General features: G+C 40.6%; 2 protein-coding genes across 7 annotated transcripts in view; both read right to left on the bottom strand.

The window, feature by feature from the left end:
• Positions 1-416: 416 nt before the first annotated feature.
• On the bottom strand, positions 417-14763 carry LOC128608918 (ras-related protein Rap-2a). Its single transcript, XM_053627110.1, has 2 exons — positions 13736-14763; positions 417-2112 (listed from the first exon to the last, which is right to left on the bottom strand). Exons 1-2 carry the CDS (start codon positions 14047-14049, stop codon positions 1875-1877), a joined length of 552 nt encoding a protein of 183 aa, XP_053483085.1. The 5' UTR covers positions 14050-14763; the 3' UTR covers positions 417-1874.
• A 2018-nt stretch (positions 14764-16781) lies between these two features.
• mbnl2 (muscleblind-like splicing regulator 2) overlaps positions 16782-22265 on the bottom strand; it is a 37635-nt gene continuing 32151 nt past the window's right edge. For 3 of the 6 annotated variants that reach the window (XM_053627109.1, XM_053627108.1, XM_053627103.1), the window contains one exon: positions 20576-20726. In XM_053627109.1, coding sequence (XP_053483084.1) covers positions 20712-20726 — 15 coding nt within the window. In that variant the 3' untranslated portion in view covers positions 20576-20711. Of the gene's footprint in view, positions 20727-22265 lie in introns of all 6 variants that reach the window. The other 3 variants (XM_053627107.1, XM_053627104.1, XM_053627105.1) reach the window with 2 other exon arrangements.

Here is a 22265-nt window from a genome sequence, read left to right on the forward strand (position 1 = left end):
GAGGAATTTCATTCTAATATTCCCCTCAATCAACATCTTTCTTTCACCCTTCATCACTTTTACCATCTGTAGCACAGCGGAACTGTTACTATTAGTGTAAAAATGCTAAATGGGGCGTTTATTTTACAACCAGAGCTCTTCTGGACTAACTGACACACTCGATTTTTTTTTTTAAATAGCTATTAGTGCAGCAACTGCTTTCCTCCATGAGGATGGAATCTGAACCCGAATCCCACCACTAAATGTATGAATCTGGTTTATGTGTGCATGTAAAAAACTAAATAAAGAAAAAAAACCATATTCAAAAATTGCAATACTGATATTACTCTCTTATGAAAATGTTACCATAAAAAGTAAACACAAAACAAACAATCTAATCCTAACCTTAACACCAGTAACCAAAAGGGCTTTTTAAAAATATATATATATATAAATAAAAGTCAGTTTTTGTAAAAATCAGTTTTCCTCATAGGGACCAGACAAAAGTCCAAACAAGGTCAAAACTGTCAGACATTTGTTCCCCACCATGATATGTAAACATGCCCACACATACACACTGGCATCATCTGATTAATGTCTTTTCGCACTCCCACATGTACAGATTAACACACCATCTTACCATCATTTAAATAAAAGCAGGGCAGATTGTACATGACAAACTCTCTTTTCTGTAAAATGACCTTCCCTACAGTCATAACTTTTATTAAAAGGAGTGTTAGCAAGGACGATGTGTTGAACACACTTTATTGAGGTGCCAGATGAAAGAGTGTCACCATTCATTCAGGAAGGAGAGAGTAAATGTTCACATAAAAAAATATAAAATCAACAATGAATACACAGCACCTCACTGCTCTGGTCTGACCGGAGTGATCGTCGTTTAGGCTCAAACGCTTTAAATCTGTTTCAGGCTGTTCTGTATTCTGGCCATGCACGTAGTCTACAGGCTCACAGGAAGGAGGAGCCGGAGTGGAACTGGCAACATCCACGTATTATATTTAGACTACCGGCATCATCATCAATGATTTTCATTTTCATTCTGTTTGAAATGGGGTTTCTCCCTGTGCACCTTTTTTTTTGTGAAACGCTAGCACTATAGTGGAGTTGGATGGCACCATGTGAAGAATGTTTAACCCAACTCAGGAGCAAAATTCAAATGCTGGATGATGAAAACTCCACAGAAACTGAAAGAGGCCTGGGATTTCTGTGGTCAGAGTCCTGTCTTCATCGCTCAGAAAGAGAACACACAACTGATACAACATCACACTGATGCTCAAGAAAGAAAAAAAAAAATACATAATAGTCTACAAGTTCATCCTTCAGCACAACTGAAACCAAAGGGGGAAAGGAGATGTTTGAAATGTTTTTTTCTGTAGTGTTGGAGTGGGTGTTTCATCCTATCTTTTTCTACCGCTAATCAATCTTTTATTAAAGTTTAATGGTTGAGGTTGTGGAGGTCGATCCTTCGGCTATAAGAGCTCCGTCTAAGTTACATTATTAAAAACACATCTTCAATCAAAATGGGTCAAGTCAACAGGAAAACAATTTATGAAAAGAAAAAAACAAAAAAAAACCAAATGGCTAAATAGTGTTAACAAAGTCAGGAGAAGTGGACACTAAACTCCATCAGGAAACAGGGTACTCACTCATAAGGCCAGTGCACTTCTCTGTGAGTCAGTCAAGTAAAGTGACAAAAACTCCTCATTCGGACATATATACGCCAGAATGAATTACACTATGAGAAATCTGATGCACCAGAAAGAACATCTACTGAAATTTATGTGTATTTTGTAAATGTATATGACTGTTCCTGCATGTTTGTGCATGTGTGTGTGTGTGTGTGTGTGTGCGCGTGCGCGAGCCCTCGTACTGGAGGGTTATTGTATATTGCAGGAGGAGCAGCAGGGATCGTCTTTGTCTGGCTGCGCTGCGTAGTCCATCTGTCGGACGATTTCGGCGAACAGTTCATCCACCATGGTCTTGCTCTTGGCTGAGGTCTCGATAAAGGGGCAGCCCCATTCCTCAGCCAAAGCCTGACCCTCGCTCACTGACACCTCCCGCTCACTCTCCAGATCCACCTTATTGCCCACTAGGATCACCGGCACCTTCTCATACCTGCGGAGGGAAAACAAATGTCAGACTCAGGCCTTTTGTTCATATCTTAAACCTTTTAATGACTAAATGTTTAGAACAAAATAATCGGACAGTTCCATTCAGCGATGATGGTGGAAGTTAGTTGAAGCTACCTGTATTGAAACTCAAAATGAAAACAAATGCAGTCACTTTGAAGAAACAAGCATGCAGTCTAGTTTTGAATGAATGCTAGAGCAAAAAATGTGAGCGTTCTGAATTGATGGACAATATGACCGTAAGAAAATCAAAGACACCCTCATATCTTGATTGGTCGGATGTTGGTGGTTCACAAATTTTTTTTATTATTATTTATTTTATAAACACGTGTAGCTCCACAGAGAGCAGTGTTTTAGAGAACGTCACTAAATGTTACAAAAAGTACTCAAGAAAATATAAAACCCTTTCTGTGATTTCCTTAATTACTGTTGTTAAGTATGAATTAGCCACACCCACAAACGGTGTAGCCGAGTAATCAGAATGATGGCAACATATGAAGCCATTCCCTCAGTGACTGTTACCCACAATCCCTTGTGCTATATTGCTTTACATCACAAATATACCATGGTGTGTCTGAATACTTGATTCTGATTGGCTAGAAGGTGTTGAATGCACAGGTAGTTCTAGTCAGTGTAATCTCCGTTCAGGATTAATGCGCTGCCTATAAACAACTATAACCATAGTAACATACAGTTACAGCTGCACACTGTAGTTAAACTCAGATTCATTATTAATAGAGACGCAGCACAGACACAGTTAATTCACACACACAATCTCTCTCTAAAAACTTTATTGAAATTCATTCACATAAATGTAATCTCCTCGCACTACTTAATCTCTGTGTATGATTTAGCGTGGGTAGAATTCTAGATCTAATGACCGGTATATTAACCATTCTTTTTATCTTTTCAGTCAAATTTTGCTCTGCAAACATCAGTGACAGCTTGAAGTTGTCAGTGCTGGCAAGTGACCATGGTATAAGTGGGATAATCCACGGCTAGGCCTGCATTACACCATTTTAATGCACTCCGCTTCACGTCGGGTGATTATTCACCTCCATGTCGTGCTTTAAAATCGTGTAATGCACACCTAGCTGTGGATTATCCCTTACATCATAACCTGTCAGCTGTGAAAACAACAGTACACAAACAAGTAATTGGTGGCACATTATCATAATTGAATCCAAGAATGACCGTTTGCTCCTCAGAGGTCAGTTTACTAGCTCGTATCTACACTCAATATATAAATCAGGTGTGAGTGAGCGCCCTGTTTTATTTAAAGAACAGGGATCTATCAAAATCTTCACAACACATGTCCGTGTATCACAGCATGAGCCAAGAAGATTTCTGAGGACCTCAGGGGGTAAAAAAAAAAAAAAAAAAGAAAAAAGGAAAGGAAAAAAAAAAAAAGTTGTTGATGCTCATCAGGCTGGAAAAGGTTACAAAACCATCTCTAAAGCGTTTGGACTTGACCAATCCACAATCTGACAGAAATTCAGGACGATTATTACCCTCCCCAGGACTGGTCAACCAACAAAGATCACTCCAAGAGCAAGATGTGTAATAGTCTGCGAGGTCAGAAAGAAACCAAGGGTAATTTCTAAGCAACTAAAGGCCTCTCACACATTAACATTAGCCAATGTTTATGAGTCCAACAAAAAGAGAACACTGAACAACAATGGTGTGCATGGTAGGGTTGCAAGGAGAAAGCCACTGCTCTCCAAAAAGAACATTGCTGCCTGTCTGCAGTTTGCTAAAGCTCACGTGGACAAGCCAGAAGTCTACTGGAGACATGTTTTGTGGACAGATGAGACCAAAATAGAATTTTTGGTTTATATGAGAAGCACTATGTTTGGAGAAAGGAAAACACTACATTCCATCATAAGAACCTTATCTCATCTGTAAAATATGGTGGTAGTAGTATCATAGTTTGGGTCTGTTTTGCTGCATCTGGGCCAAGATGACTTGCCATCATTGATGAAACAATGAATTCTAAATTATACCAGCGAATTAGAAAGGAAAATATCAGGACATCTGTTCATGAACTATATCTCAAGAGAAAGTGGATCACGCAGCAAGACAACGACACTATGAGGAATCAGCAGGGCAGCAGCATTAATACTCCTGGATGCTCTAATCATAAGAGAAATGACTAGAGATTTAATAGTTTGCTTTAATGGTCTACTCATTTCAATGCACAGATCACCAACAGTGTGTTAACGTCTCACTCTGCCTCCTTGTCAAACAGAATGGACTTCTCTCATTAGGCTCTGGCTTTACTGTATGAAATATGCATGACATTAAGTCATGCACCATGCTGTGAAAGGCACAAACACACACTACGGTGTGGCACTGTGCTGGTCAGGTCTGCACATAATAAAGTGGAGTTGGGATCTGAATTGCCGTTCCTGAGCTCAGAACCCGCAAACCCCATCACTGTAAGGAAGTGGGTAAAGTCTTGGCACTGTAAAAATAATGTGAACTACATTCTCTTTTTCTTGGTCATTTCCTGTCTGAGGAAATGAGCAGGAGCAGCCTCAGCATAATGTTTTGAATATGGGATATTAGCAGATGAGTCTCTATGGGAGCATCTCATTTCCATTTTAATGATAAAACAGAGGAGCAGTAAAGTTTTGTAATAATGTGAAGCAATTTTTTTTTTTTCATCAGACAATTCATGAGGCATTTTAGTTCAGTGACTGACTCTGTGGCAGTTTACAGCTAAAACCAGGAGTTCATCCATAAATTTGGAAAAGCAAGGAACACTGCTACCTCATGTAATTGCTCATTTTTAATAACTGCTTTATCGTGGTCAGGCTCGTGGTGGATCTGTAGTATATCCCAGGAGCAATCACATGGCACCACACATACCAATCCACTCCCTGACATGTTTTGAGGAGGTCGGAGGAAACTTCTGCACTCAGACTGAAGGGGGGGGGGGGGGGGTCATGTCTTTTGCTATGGTTGCTATGGTGATGTGAACTACTTGTCAAATGTCAAATTGGACTGTGCAGTGGCAAAAAGAGGCCTGCCTAATCCTAGCTGGCATAAATAGAAGCACTACACTACACAACAGTGGGCCAGTGACAAAACGGTACAAACCAACAGGTCCTTCACACAAAACAATCACATTCTCACGTCCTTCACAAGTGAACCTCACTTCTGTAGAGTGCTGTGTTCCTAAACCGCTGAATTTATGACAGGACAGCCACTCAGAGATGTTGTGTGGGTGTGAGAGAGGCTGTGCGGAAATCAGACCCTAGCGCCACACTAAACTATTTTTACCCACACACAAAAAAAATCCTGTCCACACACAGACACACACTCCCACGATACAGCTCTTTAAATAAATCACTGATTATAGTGGTGGACTGATCGCTGTGCTGTGCAGTGTGTGTAATGAGGGCGTGTGGACATGGCAGTGGTTTTGGGGAGCTGTCTTTCATGAGGATGTGTGGTGTGTACGTGTGCTTCTGTGGGAAAATACAGCAGGGGAAGAGTAGGAGGAGGAGTGGTGTGATGTGCTAAGATGGTGGCCATCACAATAAAAAGCCCAGCCACTACCTATTACTGATTACACACGCCTTGGCCACACACACACACACACACACAGAAAATGTGAGAAAATGAGAGCTGTCAAATTCCTTAAAAAACTGTAATGTCATTTTAATTAGTTAAAAGGTTTAGTAATAGAACGTACTTTAACATTATTGAGCCGAGCATTCGTTTATTATTCCTTTATATAGGATACATATTCATGTCATCTATTTACAAGGGATACCCTAATCGCACGTCTTTGCATTTCTAATACTACAGCAATACTAAAGCTCATCAAATATAATTCACTATTGATCCAGGCTTTCATTCACTCACACTCAGCATTAGGACTGCAACATCCTCATTATTTGCCTACTGCTTTTATTTTCTTTGTCCCTGGCATGCAGCAGGATTTTAAACGTCTCAGGTGACCCAAGTTCCACATACACACCTGAATATTCAATTCAAATAATTCACATGGGATGAATCCCAAATGCCTTCTTATTTACTACAATAGTTTTCAACGTAAGGGTGGTGTAATAGCAGTGCAGTGTGCTATTTGAGCAATATCGCATGAGCAAGAGCGCTGATTTAATGAATATCAGCAGCGATTCAGCTTCAGGCATGAAGCCACAGGTAATCACAGCCATGCTGATATTCAGTACAGCAGTGCGGTTGCGAGTGTGATATTGCTTTTCTATGACAGTTCTATAAACAAGAAATTAATATTTACTAACTGACATTTCAGACACAATATGGCCAAATATTTTGTTTATTTTTCCATCAGTGAAAATAGTTCCCAAAGAAGCTACAGCTGGATTGAGACCGAGCATTGCGTGTTGCCATGCCAACAGCCCGTAGTAAGCGGAGTAAAGGCTTCAGTGTAATGAACTATTGTGCGATTGGCTTTTTAAGTACTGTACACAGACAAGAGTGATACAAACATTTTAACATACCGGACCTGTTGTACTAAACATCAGCACTCTTGGAATGCCACTTCAAATTAGTGGACCAAAAATAACTATTGAATCATTGCACAGTGGAATATCATTTGAGATGCAGTCACAGAATAATCATGATAAGACCCGGTTGGAATTTGTGGCATGAAGTACCTCATTTAGGACACATTTATACAAATCTGCTAATTAAAAAAAAAAAAAACAGATTTGCTACAAAATATGCCACCAATGACATTTGTTTCTTCCGATCTGTTTTTCTACACTAAGTCATTTAGGAAGCAGATGGTTTGATTGACTTGCTATCTGGCTAAATAGTAGGGCTGTGCCATATCGTATCGTCTGTGAAATACCGCTACAATTCCTCCCCATGATAAGAATGTGTCACTCCGCGATATTTCCAGTTCAGTTGGTGACGTTATGCGCCGCAACGTAGGCATCTCTCACGTAGAACGAGAAGACTCGTCTACAGAGGAAGAAGAATTAATCCCCCAAAAAAATGAGCTACCCCCATAAGCGGTTATGTGGAAGTGGTTCAACATTTCCATTTGTTTTTCTTGGGGTTAGATTATGAATACTGCAAGTATTGGTGTTTGCATTTTCTATCTTTTTAGCCTACTTATTTGGTATAGTTTAATAGGTGATGATGGTCATGTGAGTTACAGTCTCTGAATGGCTACGAGGTGATTAAAATGAACAGGAACATTTTAGAGCAATGGTCACCAATCCTGTTCATGGAGATCTACCTTCCTGAAGATTTTAGCTCCAACCATAATTGTGTCCACTTGACCATCTAATCATTGCCTTAAGAAGTTCTTGATCAACTAAAATAGGTGTGTTAGATTTTGTTTGGAGATGAAACTTGCAGGATGGTAGATCTCAAGGAAGAGGATTGGTGACCACTGATTTAGGGCATTTACATTTACAGCATTTGGCAGACGCCCTTATCCAGAGTGAATTACTGAAGTGCTTTGAAGTCCATCAATAAATACATCCCGATACTGGTTCACTAAGTCACGGACTAAAAATACCATCAGTCTTGTATCTCTTTTGGGAGGTAATCAAGAAAGAAAAACACAAACAACATATATATATTTAAATGAAAGGTGCTAATTTAAGTATTTTATGAAGAGGTAGGTCTTTAGACGTCATTTGAAGACATTTAGGGAACATTCATTCCACCACCTAGGTACCAGAACAGAGATGAGTCTTGTTGCATGCCTTCCTTGTACCCTGAGAGATGGTGGGATCAGTCTAGTGGTGTAGGAGGTTCGGAGAGAGCGAGGTGCAGTGTGGGGTGTGATAAGTGATTTGAGGTAAGTGGGTGCTGGTCCCATTTTTGCCTTGTAGGCAAGCCTCCGTGTTTTAAATCTACAGGAAGCTAGTGGAGGGAACGTAGTAATGGGGTAGTGTGGGAGAACTTAGGAAGGTTGAAAATAAGTCAAGCAGCTGCATTCTGGATCAGTTGCAGAGGTCGAATGGCGCTCAATGCCACCTTTTTGAATATTAACCATTTGAAAAAAATAATGTCTAAAAAAAAAAAGTAACTGAAATATTGAGTGACACAGTGTAGATCCTCCTCTTCAATGATTCCAGTTTGATGAAAAGAGAGACCGCTAATGTATGGTTGATGAAGGGAAAACATAACGTGCCCTCGGGTCGTATATCTGCACTTCATATGGGTTTATAGTGCTCTGCACAGCAGCAAAATAAAGCAAGCAGCAGTCTATCCATGCTGGGAGGTCGACCGAAAACAAACATTTTCCGTATAGAGGCAGAATTTAAATGAAGACATGTACAGAACAAGAGCACCTGCACTCTGTGTGTGTGTGTGTACACGAGAGCTTCACTACCAAAGGCCGTGGGCTCAATCTTCCTGCAATATTCCAGTTAAATCCATTTTTAAGAAATATGTATATACACAGTACATTACATTTGGTACATAATCTACAACTTGGTAGAACATAACACGAGAGATTATCTTTCAAGAGCTTTTTGATCCCCAAGTATTAAGAAGGACAGGATTACATGCACATCAGTGTGTATGTGTAAATACACATCAGTACATGTAATCTGATATGATATCTATATTGTAGGTTTTCAGGTTACAAACACATCCATCTACTCCCACTGCACTACTCAGGTCTGTCAGAGGCACACTGCAGCTCTTTCTGCCCAGATTCACAGCAGCTCAGGCATACACAAACACAGCTTATATATAATACATGACTACTCTACTGATACACACCAGCTAAGGGGGAGGGGAAGAGCAGAGATCATCCTTTGGTCCTAAACCCGACTGGACAACCCAGGGTCTTGTCCTGATCAGACTAAAGCATCTCTTCTGTCCTTGTATCCAAAAAGAGCTTTTCACCACCTGCATCACTGGTGCTAACGACCTGTCCCTTGCACTGCCAGCTCCAAAGACTCTATAAACACTAAAGTTCTCACTGACAGACATCAAGACATCATTTCAGTAGTGTGTCTGAAGTGCATCAGTGAAAAGATACAATGTAAGGACATGGACTATGATCAGGCACGTAGCTCCAAACCCTATTTTTAGCATATCTGATTTGAACAGGAAATATTTTCTTTACTAAAAAAATTTTCAGTCGCAAATTTTACGACTGATTTGAAGACATTTCTGGACATTTTTTTTGTAATTTATTGCATTATGCTTCTTCACATCTTCAAGTTGTGACAGGAACATCAACACATGAAAATGGGCATTTAGTGGGCTCCTACGTTTACGACACATTTACTGCATTTGGCAGACGCCCTTATCCAGAGCGACTTACATTGATCTAATTTATACAACTGAGCAATTGAGGGTTAAGGGCCTTGCTCACCTTCCAATCAGTATTCCAACATCTTACCCACTGAGCTTAACTGTCCCGCTTAGAGAAGCAACAAGTTGATCTGCCTCCTTTCTTGCCAAACATGCTCAGAATCAGCTCCCAAATGCAAAAAAAAACCCCCAAAAAAACAAAAAACAAAAAAAACGAAACGCTCCATCGTTGACTTTGAATCTACAACGCCATACGTGTTCAATGGCCAGGAGTACACGAGAGCAAAACTGGCCGTGCTGTCTGTGCAGGAGAGATGGCATTCTCTCGCTCCCATATCAACCAGTGTGACACTAGCCAATCATGGACATCTGTGAGCTCACGTATGTGGAAGAGGGCAGTTAGTACATTCCTTTGAATGTGTTATGCTGCCCTGTGATGCAGCAGCAGAGAAAAGCTGTAGGCTGCGTCCGAAATCACGTATTAGCAGTACGGCAGAGGGGTAGTATGTCTGAATTCTCAGTAGGCGAGAAATACCCGGATGGCGTACTGCTTCCGGAGAGATTTTGCAGTAACGGATGGACACTACACGAGTCAAAAAATCCCATAATGCAACGGGACTGGTGCGGATGAGCTTAGAAGAAAATGGCGGAAGACAGCGCGTCGGCTCTTTTGAAGTATTAAACCTTGGTTAAACAGGACTTGTTTAATGTTTAATATTATATATATGCCTGTTAACCCCGCCCACATTACATTACAAATTCAGTTAAATTTCCTGATGTGCGTTTTGCCGTTAGTGCGCTTGCTTTAATCTGGTGGTCCCTTTAAGATTTTTGTGTTTATGATGATGGCAAGGTCACATGACAATGCCAACATGGCGGTTGTAGTACGGCCGGGATTGTATTCATACTACACACACATACTGATTAGTACGTACTGTTTCAATGGCCGAGCAGTAGGTACTGCATCGAATGGAGTACGTACTGATACAGTACACGATTTCGGACGCAGCTGTAGAGGTTGGCTTGACATGTCTCAGAGGAAGCATGTGCTAGCCTTCACCCTCCCCAGTTGGTAGCAGTCATGTGATAAGGGAGACTTAGCTAGTTGGTGGGACCTGGCCAATAGTGCTAGTTAGCTAGTGGGTGGGACCTGGGGAGTAAATGGGGAAAACGTGCTCAGGATCCTGATAGGACAATATGTAAAATGGTAGCAAAATCGCTAGCTGGAGCTTTGCTCGGCACTAGTATATGCATGCATTTTTCAGAAAAAAATAGATTAGCCATACAGTCAGTCCCTCCAGGACTTCGCGATCGCAGACATTTATTTTTCAAAATTACCGCAGATCTGGGCCAAGACGCTTCATGTGATGTCACCACAATGTGCATTCAGCCAAAGCCCCGTTTGATTCACAGGCGTAGATCATGAGTACAACTAAAATGTATTCTGTTTTCTGGGGGGAGGGGAAAGAAAAAAAAAAAAAGCACAAAAAGCTTCACAAGTTGCATCGCCCAAAAAAAAAAAAAAAGCTGCAGCTAAATCAAGTATTTTTTGCCACAACAATCACAAAAAAAAAACTCCTGTACAGACTGTACAGTGTGGGGAAAAGTCATTCAGTGAAAGCACTGTTGGTATTATTAGTCATGTTTGAGGTTTGAAACACTTCAAACAATGTCTTCCAATCCAAATTTATCCCAGTCAATGACAAGCAATGAATTAGACTAAATGACTCTGTACAGTTGGTCTCTTAATGCTCTGCCAAGTCTACTTGAGAGTTCCAGATGATGACAGACAATCTAGGCATAAGGTCTAGCTACATCTATGAATAGTCTTGACATCTGGGTGTTACATATTCTAGTGTAACGCTCCCAAAAAATTATTAAATAAAATTCGATGCCGTTCAAGCACATTACGGTTTCATAATCACGCAGCCACTCTATTAATAGATAAAAAACAACACTTTCACAACTGCATAACATGCGCGCACACACACACACACACATTTACAAGGGATGCTAAGCATTTCCAGAGTTTCCTGTTTCCTGTGCACTTCCAGCTGTGAAATGCACATGTGGCAGTATCAGTGTGTGAGCATTGTAGAGCACATGTATATCACTTTTTTTCACTGGATAACGTCAACGAATCTGAATCCAGAACTATCCACAACCTGTTGGAGTTTCCCCCAGCATGTAACACTACCCGCTGAGAGGGGCTCTCTGGAGGTTATAGAGTGATGACATCATTTCCCACATAATCCTAGCGTTAACAGTAAACACTAACAACCAGTCCGTACAGGATTTTGGCAAGTTTTTTTGCGATTGTTGCTGCCAAAAAGTTTTGATTTTGTTACGTTTTTTCCCCCGAAGTTTGTGCTGTAACTTGCAGAGTTTTTTGTGCTTTTTTGCAGACAACCACTTTAACTGGCAAAATCGCAATCGCACAAAATTGTTTTGCACCGTCTTTCAGTGATGTTTGTTGGTAAATGAGATCTTTTAGCTCTACTCATATTCGACGCACGTGAATCGAACAGGGCTTTGCCTGAATGTGTGCTGTGATGTCACATGTCGCGTCTTTGCCCAAATCTGCGCTAATTTTGAAACACTGCAAACTTCTTAGAATATTGTGGCGTTTGCTTGATTTTACGTTCATTTCTGTGATTGCAAAATCGTGAAATCTCGTAGGGCCTGAACAACTGCAGCAGTAATGGAGGAGCTTCAAGTTTGTTTGTTTTTTGTACTCTGCAGTTGATTTTATGTGAAAGGAGACAGCAAGTTTGAGAAAAATGGGAATGTTATCAGACACTCCTGGAGACTGCGTTAAAATGTACTCCTCACTAACCTACGTTATGAAAACTGTGGTTGTCTGTGACAATTCTGTGCATGTTGTATGACCTATCAACAGTTTGTACTATTTGTAGGTCTAGCTGCAGGACCCGGTTCAGCGCTCTTGGCATCCTTACAAATAGGGTAGAATAATTCAGCACAGATACTTGTTTATATGGTTTAGTACTGACGCCATGGGCCAATCACAACACAGCGCACAGCTCCACGGGCCAATCACAACACAGCTGAAATATTTTTGCGCGCTCTTCCTTTCTTCTGATTTAGTATCTTTGCTAAGATTATTGTTTGTAGTAATACAGGCCTATTTAATTGAATTTAAATGTTTGTTATTTTAGAACACAGATCTGTCCTCGTAAAAGAAAGAGCGCAAAAGAGCGGTGTCCTATTTATATTTTTGTGTCGCTCAGTCTTTCATATTATGTTGCGCTGCTGTATGTTATAGTATATGTGCTGTTATGAAGTGTAAAGGAGAAAGTGTTGGCGAGATAGCGATCAAGAAACATGGAGTTAGTGAGAAATAAAGCTTCACATTATAGTGCATTATTCTGCAACAATATTTTCGAACACACACGCAGTAGATCCCTACTCGTCTCAACTCTCAGCTGATTTGGAAGCAAGCTGGAAAAGAGCACTGAAAAACATTTTGCCTTGATTTATACAATATATGATTGTTATTGGATTGTGTTAGTAGCTCTGTGACAATAGTGCTTAGTAATGTGTAGATCAGCTGGCCTACAGCTAACAGAGATCAGACACTTAAGACCAACGACTAAACATGCACATTTTACATAGAATCCCTGTATAATCACGGTAGGGGGGGTAAAAATAAGACCCCAAAAAGTCGATGTATAATTCACAGTCTGGAAATAATGGAAAAAAATGTGGTATCACATGCCATACTACTAGAATAGGACACACGAATGCACATGTGCGCACGCACACACAACTTTTAACACAGACACCTTAAGAGATCTACACAACTGGGGTTAGGTGTTTGGGGGGGGGGGGGGGGGGTAAGTCAGACACTATTTGCTTTCTTGCTATCAATGTGTAGCTGCCATCTTGAGCAGGTATGGTAGTTAATCATACAATGATCAGTCCTGAAGGCAAAGCATCACACAAATTCAACAGTAGGCTTTAGTATGTGGGGTATTCTAGCATCACTCCAGAGTGAAATCACAGCTAAATCATCGACTCAGTGCCCAAAGGCCAGGTGTTTTCCCCTAAGGATCTGTGGTAAATCTTAGGAAGATAAAGAGGTAGAGAAAATGTGTGTGTGAAAGTAAGAGTGAGAGAGTGTGTGAGTGAGAGTGTGAGTGAGAGTGTGTGAGAGTAAGAGTGTGTGAGAGTGATTGAATGTGTAAGAGACAGACAGACAGACAGACAAACAGAGAGAGAGAGAGAGAGAGACCCAGCAGTAAAGCAGTACTGCAGAACCCATCACTGCTACGTCAGTGCACTGCAGGCTCGGTTCCTCCAGGCGCTACCTTTTCACGCGGATGATTTGGTCCCGCATGGGCTTGATGTCCTGGAAGCTCTGCTGGTTCACCAGGCTGTACACCAGGATGAAGCCCTGGCCGTTCTTGATGTACAGGTCGCGCATGGATGCGAACTGTTCCGTGCCGGCCGTGTCCAGGATCTCAAGCACCGAGGGCGACGAGTCCACCTCTATCTCCTTGCGGTAGAAGTCCTCGATGGTCGGGTCGTACTTCTCGATGAACGTGCCGGTGACGAACTGCACGGTGAGGGCGGACTTGCCCACGCCGCCGCTGCCCAGCACCACCACTTTGTACTCGCGCATAGCTCTTAGCGGACCGTTAAAACTTAAACAAAAACAACACAGAGCGTGCACCAGCACCCGGTATTCGTCATTTAAAAACACGTAATAAAAGGCAAAGCTGCGTTTTAGCTACAGTCCCAGTGACGAAGCGGGTCCCATGCTGCTCCTGGCGCCCTTCTTTTGCTTTTAGCTAGGCGAAGTAAACAAGCGGCGCACAAAGGCGCGGAGCCCGAACAAGGAAACGAAGAAGACGCGGTGGTGCATTATCGCGCTCCTGCCCGGCGTCGACTATTACCGCAATCCGGTTACCTGCTGCACGATTTCCAGCGTCGGCGCGTTAGGCAGCTCAGGTTCTTTCATTTGCTGAGCTCACGGTCCTAAATCATCCACACGGCGAAAACGGCGCTACTCCTGCGCAGAGTAACATTAGCTGCAGTACTGGCTAAGCTAACAAAGCTTCACCCGGAATCTCGGAGCTGCAAATGAAAAACGAGGTCGTCTTTAAAGCAACCACAAGGTCGAAAGTTTAGAGAAAACAGTCCCTCGTCTGTGTCTTCATTTCGCCTCTTCTTCTGCGCACCGACACATCCGCGGCCGCCATGCTCTCGGGTGGAGACCCACAAGCGCCCGCCGCCGCCGCGTTACCGCCCGTTTCCCTACACGGCTTCCGTAGCCAGCGCCAGGCGAAGGACGTCATCAGCGTCTCATGCATGGGAGCTGCGACGGGAGGCTGATAGGCGCGGCCACGCTCTTCAAACCGCACCCCGCGCCTGTGTGGAAGAAGCGCGGAGGATTTCCAAACTCGGATTTCCGCTCAGTGTTGGAGCTGTCTGGGGCGGGGCGAGACGCTGCTGTCCAATAGCCAACAAGCTCGAGGACACGCGCCAAAAAGAGCAGCGCGTTGGATGTTGTTGCTATGGAAACGCTCAGGCCTTCCAAAAGGGCAACAGTGTGTGTTGTTTCAGACTGTTGTTTCATTGTAGTTGTTGAGGCAAAATGAGCAATTCTGCTGAACCCCAATTGAAATCTTACTCAATGCCCCAGAAGGCTGGAGCCAGCATCTCCTGGATACTTTGTGCATGTGTACATGCATGCCAAGACATTTCATCTCCGTATTATTTACAGTAATACCACTGTCATGCAACTCATCTTTCCCTTCTTCTCGTACCACACACACACATTCACCATATGGAGATATAGACTTACTGTCCTCCAACGCCTGCTACACTATATGGTTAAAAGTATGTGGACACCATACATCATACCAATATGTGCAGTTTGAACATCCCATTCCAAATTTAGTCCCCCTTTGCTGTTATAATAACCTCCACACTTCTGAGAAGGTTTTTCCACTAGATTTTGGAAGAGGCTCAGTGGTTAAAGGCTCTGGGTTACTGATCAGATGATCAGGAGTTCAAGCCCCAGCACTGCCAAGCTACCACTGTTGGGTCCTTGAGCAAGGCCCTCAATTGCTCAGTTGTATAAATGAGATAAATGTAAGTCGCTCTGGATACAGGTGTCTGCCAAATGCCATAAATATAAATGTAAATATAATGAAAACTGGCATTAACCAGCTAAAGGACACTGTCCAAGCTCATGCGCTCATATAGCGCACTTGGCTGGCTGGCAGATTCGGACCCTTCAGAGTTGAATTTGACTCGAGCCCTGCAGCCCAAACAGCTTGCTAGTTACAAATTCCCATGTCTGGTGTCAACTGATAAGCAATAAAAGGCCAGAAAAAGGCAATGTAATGACTCATCTGGGCTCATGTCCTTTAAGAGCCCAATGATGAGTCATCCTCCTCACTCCTCCTGGAAGGAACGCAAGGATGCTATGTCTACTGGCACGTTTAAGCAATTCTACCAAGTAGTTAAACTCTGCAAAGTCCAAAAATGGTTCTAGGTCAGTCCCATCTAGCATGCAGGTGCTGCTAAAGGAATGGATGATACCTGTTCATACAGCTCTGGTCACGACAGAATTCATCATGACAGTGCAATGATTTTATTGAACTGAACTCTGTGGTGTGCTTTGTAGTGAATATGATGGATCACTAGGAGTTCGAGTCACATGCCTGCAGTTCATGTCTGTATCACATCACTAGTAGTCTCCCCGCATGAACCACAATATATTCAGGTTAGTTTGACCCGAGAGGTCCATTCTCTCAAAAGGGTAGACCCCCACGGTTCAAAACAGAATTCTACTCAATTTTCTTCCTTTTTCAGAGAATGAAGATGGTGGTTTTCATCTAATTTTAAATTTCAGAGATTTAAACTGGTTCTTATTGACCCTCCCTTTTTGTATATGTGTAGGTTTGCATCATGCACCATGGTCTCTAGTGAGATTGAACACCCATCCCTTACAGTGACGTGCCACTCTATGAGGAGTGCTTCCTATTCATGGGCATTATTTAGAAATGTGCTGCTGCTACTTGGGCATCACCATGCACTTTCTCCAGCGTCTACAAGCATACCATCACCTCTCCCAGCAAAGTGAACGTGCTGGTCATCTCTGAACACCTTTCCAGTTAATCCTATTGTGAGTCCTGTTCCTCATGACATAGCTGGCATACATTATGCAGATGTTTCTCACTGCCCCCGACAGTTAGGAGCGGTGAAACAGAACACTAGTTACATATTTAGCTGTGGTTCTATTAACCCAGACAGTATGTTACCCAATAATTATTTTACATTGGACTCCTCACATAACTCACATAAGAGTAATGAATATCATTATTTAGCTCATCTTAATGTCAAAAAAGGTAGTTAAAAGGTTCTTGCTACCAGTCTGTGTAGTTCTCTTCAAACCAGGTGTCTTTATATCCATAAAATATGTCATTGATGAGATGATTGATTGGCGATGTGACTCCATTGTGATATGTGCACCTGGAATTTGTGTGTTTTAGAAACGCATGCACAATTGATCAAGCTTCGTCACCCTGTTATATTCACAAATATAAAACACATGGTGGTCATTAAAGGATTTTATTCACTTTGTGACAATATATTTTACAAACTTTATGTTTACAGAACCAAAAGAAGCAATAAACTACTTAATATTACACAAAGAAACATATAAAAAGCTCTTTAAATTCTTATAATGTGTGGCATAATTAATCTGCATGGAAATTGACAGTGTGAATCCTTCCTCGTATCTGGTATTGAATAGAGCCTAGGAACAAGGTAGTGCTCAGAAAACATAGTACAGCTTAGTACATCTGTTATTTGAAAGCCTGTTCTCCACATCAGGAAGCAACATATCCAGGTATTTATCCTGCGTGCATTAGCAATCTTTGGGCACTAAACCTACATGTTCCCTCAAGGTGTGGAGAAAAAGGTTTTACTATACAGACCCTTCTTTAGCATCAGATTGTTGAATATTTAGTTATTTTACATTTAGGTGTAGGAGAGCCAATGCGGTCTTCTGTTTTACAAAAGCTTTCAAACAACATTAAGAGACATAAAATGGTCAGAGCAACACATAGAAGATAAGGCAAAGATCACACGTGAACAGACTAAGGTAGTGAGTGCACTGTAGCCCTCGAGTCATAAACCTGTCCAGAATGTGCTACAACAGTCAAGAGATAAATTACATTCTGAAATTCTTATCCACCAGACTGACACGAAGAAAGCAGGAGACACACTGATACACACTGATGATAGACACATTCACGTGTTTAGTAAAATTTCTGTAATGGGAGAGAGAACATGAGGCTCTCTAACTCTAGATCAGCCATAGGGACAAAGCAGTAAACATTCCTATTTCTATGATTATCTCTGAAACAAAACCACAATTCTATTGTAATGTCAGTGATGTTTGATCTGTTATAGTCATAGTGTTACAGCAGGATTGTGCCCATGCTCCAGAGTGATGACACACTGCTTTTTTAGCACTAGTATGTTGTTTTTAAAAAAAAAAAAAAATGAAAAAAAAATAAAATAAAATTCCAATGAATGTGCATTTACACCTGGACAATGGAAATAAACCTGTATAAACATTTATTAGAATAAGTGAAAAAATTTTAAGACTAGTATTTTTTTTTTTTTCAATTAAATAGTATGGTCCATGACAATAAGGCATTGAAACTAAGTATTCTTCCAGCAGTGGGAAGATATACTTGAACCTACCATCTTGAAAAAAAAAAAGAAAAGAAAAGAAAAAACATAACAGCAACATCACTTACAAAAACAGTTTCATTCATAGCAATTTTGAACTGTCACATTAACAAATTAGTACTGTTCTAAAATATTAGCACGCAAAACTGAACTATAAAATGAAATGCTGTGTTAACTTTAATTTGACATTACATGAACACTTCTGCAGCCTGACCTGCACTGATGCGTCATGCAGCGTTGAGTGCTTCTCTCAGCTGGCTACCTGCATTAATCACTGCTAGGCTTCTCTTTCACAGAAGCCGACTTCTGCCGTAGTTACACACCTCAAACGACGACTATTATTTCAAAGCATTAGATTCACAAACAACTGTGTAATACGACGTAAAGCTTAATGCTTTTTAGTGAGGACACTGTAACTTTCCAAAGTCAAGCACCCTGCATTTCTCTTCCTACACAAGTCAGGTGATGCAGGAGAGGAAGGTGGCACCAAGCTGGCCTTTTAAAACAGCATCTGAACAACAAGGCCCTACATCAAATAAATTACATTCATCTCAAAACAAAACAGAGCAATGGTCCATTAACCACAATCAATACCATAACATTACAGAATAGTTCTCATATATCTTATAGATCACAACATAAATTATCCTCAGGCAATGCTGAGAAGTTAAATGACTACAAGTCTGAGCAGTGCCTTTGCGTATCTAAACTAAAGATTGTCTAGGTTCTCACATGGCATTTTATCTCCGCCCTGAATTAAAACGCTCATAAAAACACATAAACACACATACAAATTATATAAAATTATATGACTGACTGTCTGCTAAATAAAAGTGGATTAGAATAATAGAGCTATTAAGTATTAGGTCAGTTACATGTCAGACTGTTGTCAGTCACTGCTCTAGGAAATGAAATAAATGTAAGTAGAATCTTACACAGGCCTATGGGATTCAAGACCAATAAAACATCTATTTTAATTATGATTTTGACCCAAAGATACTGATTAAATGAAGAAGTGCTACTTTGGGAGGACCGTTTCTCTACAGGTGCTATAAGTCTGAGATTCAGTAATCTGCAGCTTTCCCACCTCAGATTCAGCTTGTAATAAAAGGGCTTGAAAATTCTATACGCAGAGTAGAGAAAGGGCTTTCCCACACAGCAGTCACAGACTCCTCTTATATAGGACATCATTTTTTGTTAGTACTAAGAAATCTGTTATTCTTTTCAACAATGATTAAAAAAAAAAAATCAACAGTGTACATGACTTCCATGGTCAACCTTTTAAACAGTTTTTTTTTTTTTTTTTTTTACCTTTTTTGAGAGAGAATGACAGATTGCAGCAACAAAATGAAACATGAACAGTTCAGATCTATATCCACATTATGTTTGTAAAGAACATTGTTAGGCACTTATACAGAATCATAACAGAATAAATACAGAAACCAAAAACAGGGTGAACGCAGGCCAGTTTGGCTCGACTAAACACACAGATCATACTGCTGGGACGTCTAGACGCTGAGCCTAGCTGTAGAGCCCAGATGTAGTAACTTATGCTATGCTCTGTTACTATGCACAAACACACACACACATAAAATCACACAGGTGCACGCAATCATCTCTTTGTTTCTCTCTTTTTCACTCGCTTCCGACGACACAGTATCAAGAGAATAAGAGAATAACCTGTACTGTGGCGAAACTTTAATGCTAAATTTTCAGCTAAAGAAATTATAAAAGAACAGCTGTAGTAAAGTAATAAAGTTCAGATTCACATCAAGTTTTAAAGGGTTAGTGTGTCACTATTCTGTTTGGCCACTGTTAAAGGTGAAAATCTTTTTGTTTGTTTTTTTCTCTATCAATAATTTGGCTAACAGAGTTCTCTTTATCCAGGCTGCTGTTTTGCAGCAGTGCTCAGGCAAAGCATTAAGTGTGGAGCTGAGAGGTGAACTCACTCTGTCCTTCTCCTGCATAGCTTTCACATGCCGTTTGACATTCTTCTACAGGGTTCTGACGTGCTGCCTGCCATCCTCCTGCATGGCTTTGACGTGCTTCGGCACTGGGTTATACAGTCCTTTCTGATGCCGGTGCAGGCAGATATACTCTCATAAATCAGTATCTCTGGACTCAGCTTGGAGATAATTGTGTAAATCCTCAAACTAGGCTTCTAATAGTCTTTCTCAAGATGTTGCCCTTTTTCTTGAAAAAAAAAGTGCAAATAGAGTCACACAGTAAAAACAAGTGTTGAATGACTTCCTACTCAACACTGGTGATGATACTGTGTATAGCTGTATAATTATATAATGTACTTAAACAAGCAAAAAGAGTATGTTTTGTTTCAGTGAAACTAGTTTAGAAACATATATTGTTGATTAGTTTCTTGTTGCGTATATATTGTATATATGTCTGTACAATGTATTTATTGAGCATAACTGTAGGGAAAATGTTTTCTGTGTGTGTGTGTGTATTAGCATGCATGTAGCAGTAATTCTGTGGAGTTGAGGATGTTATATCCACACACTCGCTGTTTAAGAAGTGTGTGTGTGTTGCGCTGGCACTCTGTCCCTCTCCTGCGCTCTATTTCAAAATGATCTGTTGCAGAAAGAACAAAAAGACATGTTAAAATATTGTTTAAAAAAACCATTAGAAAACAGAAATTACAAGTGGGGAAAAACAGCTGAACAACGCTAGGAACTGAAGAATTCTTGAAAGCTTCGAGATTTTGAATAACTACAACTTGTAATGGGAGCTCTAATAATTACATAATATAACCTGTCATGTGAGCAGTAAAGGTGCTAAAAACAATGTTTCTATCACTGCAAGTTGCCCCAAAAGTGAACCGCGTTGTGGGAAATTAAAGTAGAGCCTGTGTAAAGGAAGTTGTTTAATCAATGCAAATTTACACATGGAATTCATGATCTGAAATGTAATTTGTGCCTGATAATGAGTGCTTTAGGGGTCACCATGATTCGAATGTCAACTTTTTTATGTGTAAAAGAAGATTTGTTTTGCCGCAGCATTAACATACAAAACCGATCAGTTGGTTGCCATTTAAAGGGTGACCAATTGATTGGTTTTGCATGTTAATCGGCACGATAACTGATTGCCAATAATATCGGTTATCGGCAAAAATCCACACAGTTTTCCCCCGGTTGCGTCCGCTGCAGGAGCGGCTGAGAAGGTCCGCTGTCATTATACAGTACGAGAGCGGCCTCCAGAGGCGAAATAAAAACTATCACTGACAAATTTTGTTGTGCTATTTGAAGTGTTTTTTTAATTAATTTTGTATGTATCCATTTTTATTTGTTGTTTCGAGTATTACTTTTTTTCAGTTTGGAGGTATATATTTTATTTACTTTAATATTTATTAATAGTTTATATTACTAGTTATTTCATTAAAAAAGTACAGTACATTTTCCTGGTACAGTCAGTACTGTTTATTTTTGTAATAAAGTTCAGCAGTATTTTACTTTGAGTGTTGTTTTCATTCAGTATCAATTTGAAAAACTATCGGTCGACTAATCAGTTATCGGCAGGTACCGCCAAACTTAGTTAACGGTATCGGTAAAATCGGTCGACTTTTATGCTCGTCCACTGGTCAGCAAATTCATAATCCATATGAAGTCCTATACATTCAAAAAAGTAAAACGGCATAACACCTCCACCTCCGACTCCTGCAACTGCCTTAATTCTTGGTTCCTCCCATGTTTTCTTACTCCTTGGACCGCTATCCTACAAAGTTTGCTTACCACTAATGCCTCTGGCTTGATTACTGGGGGATTAAGCACTGCTTTGAAACAATCTGTAATTTAAAAATAAAATTCAACTGTGTTAGTCCTTAATAAAGTTACTGACTGAAATGAGCGAAGTGTATAACCACTGGAGAATAGTGATCCAGTAAAAACCTAGTGAAGTCACTTCACATTTATGGCATTGTGGGTAATAAATAAGAAATCATACTTAAACCAAATTACATTAAAAGCTGTTAAAACTGATCTTAATATAAACACAGCTTGTATTCACCTTTCTTCTAAGTAAGTTAATTAGGCAGGTCTAGTAAAATGTTCTGTCTGTTAACTGACTAAAGGTAAATGGGTGGCCTCGGATGGCCGCGCCTTTTTCTGAGAGAAA

Source organism: Ictalurus furcatus, chromosome 6 (genome assembly GCF_023375685.1).
Source record: "Ictalurus furcatus strain D&B chromosome 6, Billie_1.0, whole genome shotgun sequence".
NCBI classification, from domain to species: Eukaryota; Metazoa; Chordata; class Actinopteri; order Siluriformes; family Ictaluridae; genus Ictalurus; species Ictalurus furcatus.

Coding starts and splice junctions, on each gene's coding strand:
- LOC128608918 (XM_053627110.1), bottom strand. CDS start 14,049: ATGCGCGAGTACAAAGTGGTGGTGCTGGGCAGCGGCGGCGTGGGCAAG. Junction 2,113..13,735: donor CAAATCATCCGCGTGAAAAG/GTAGCGCCTGGA, acceptor TTCCCTCCGCAG/GTATGAGAAGGTGCCGGTGA.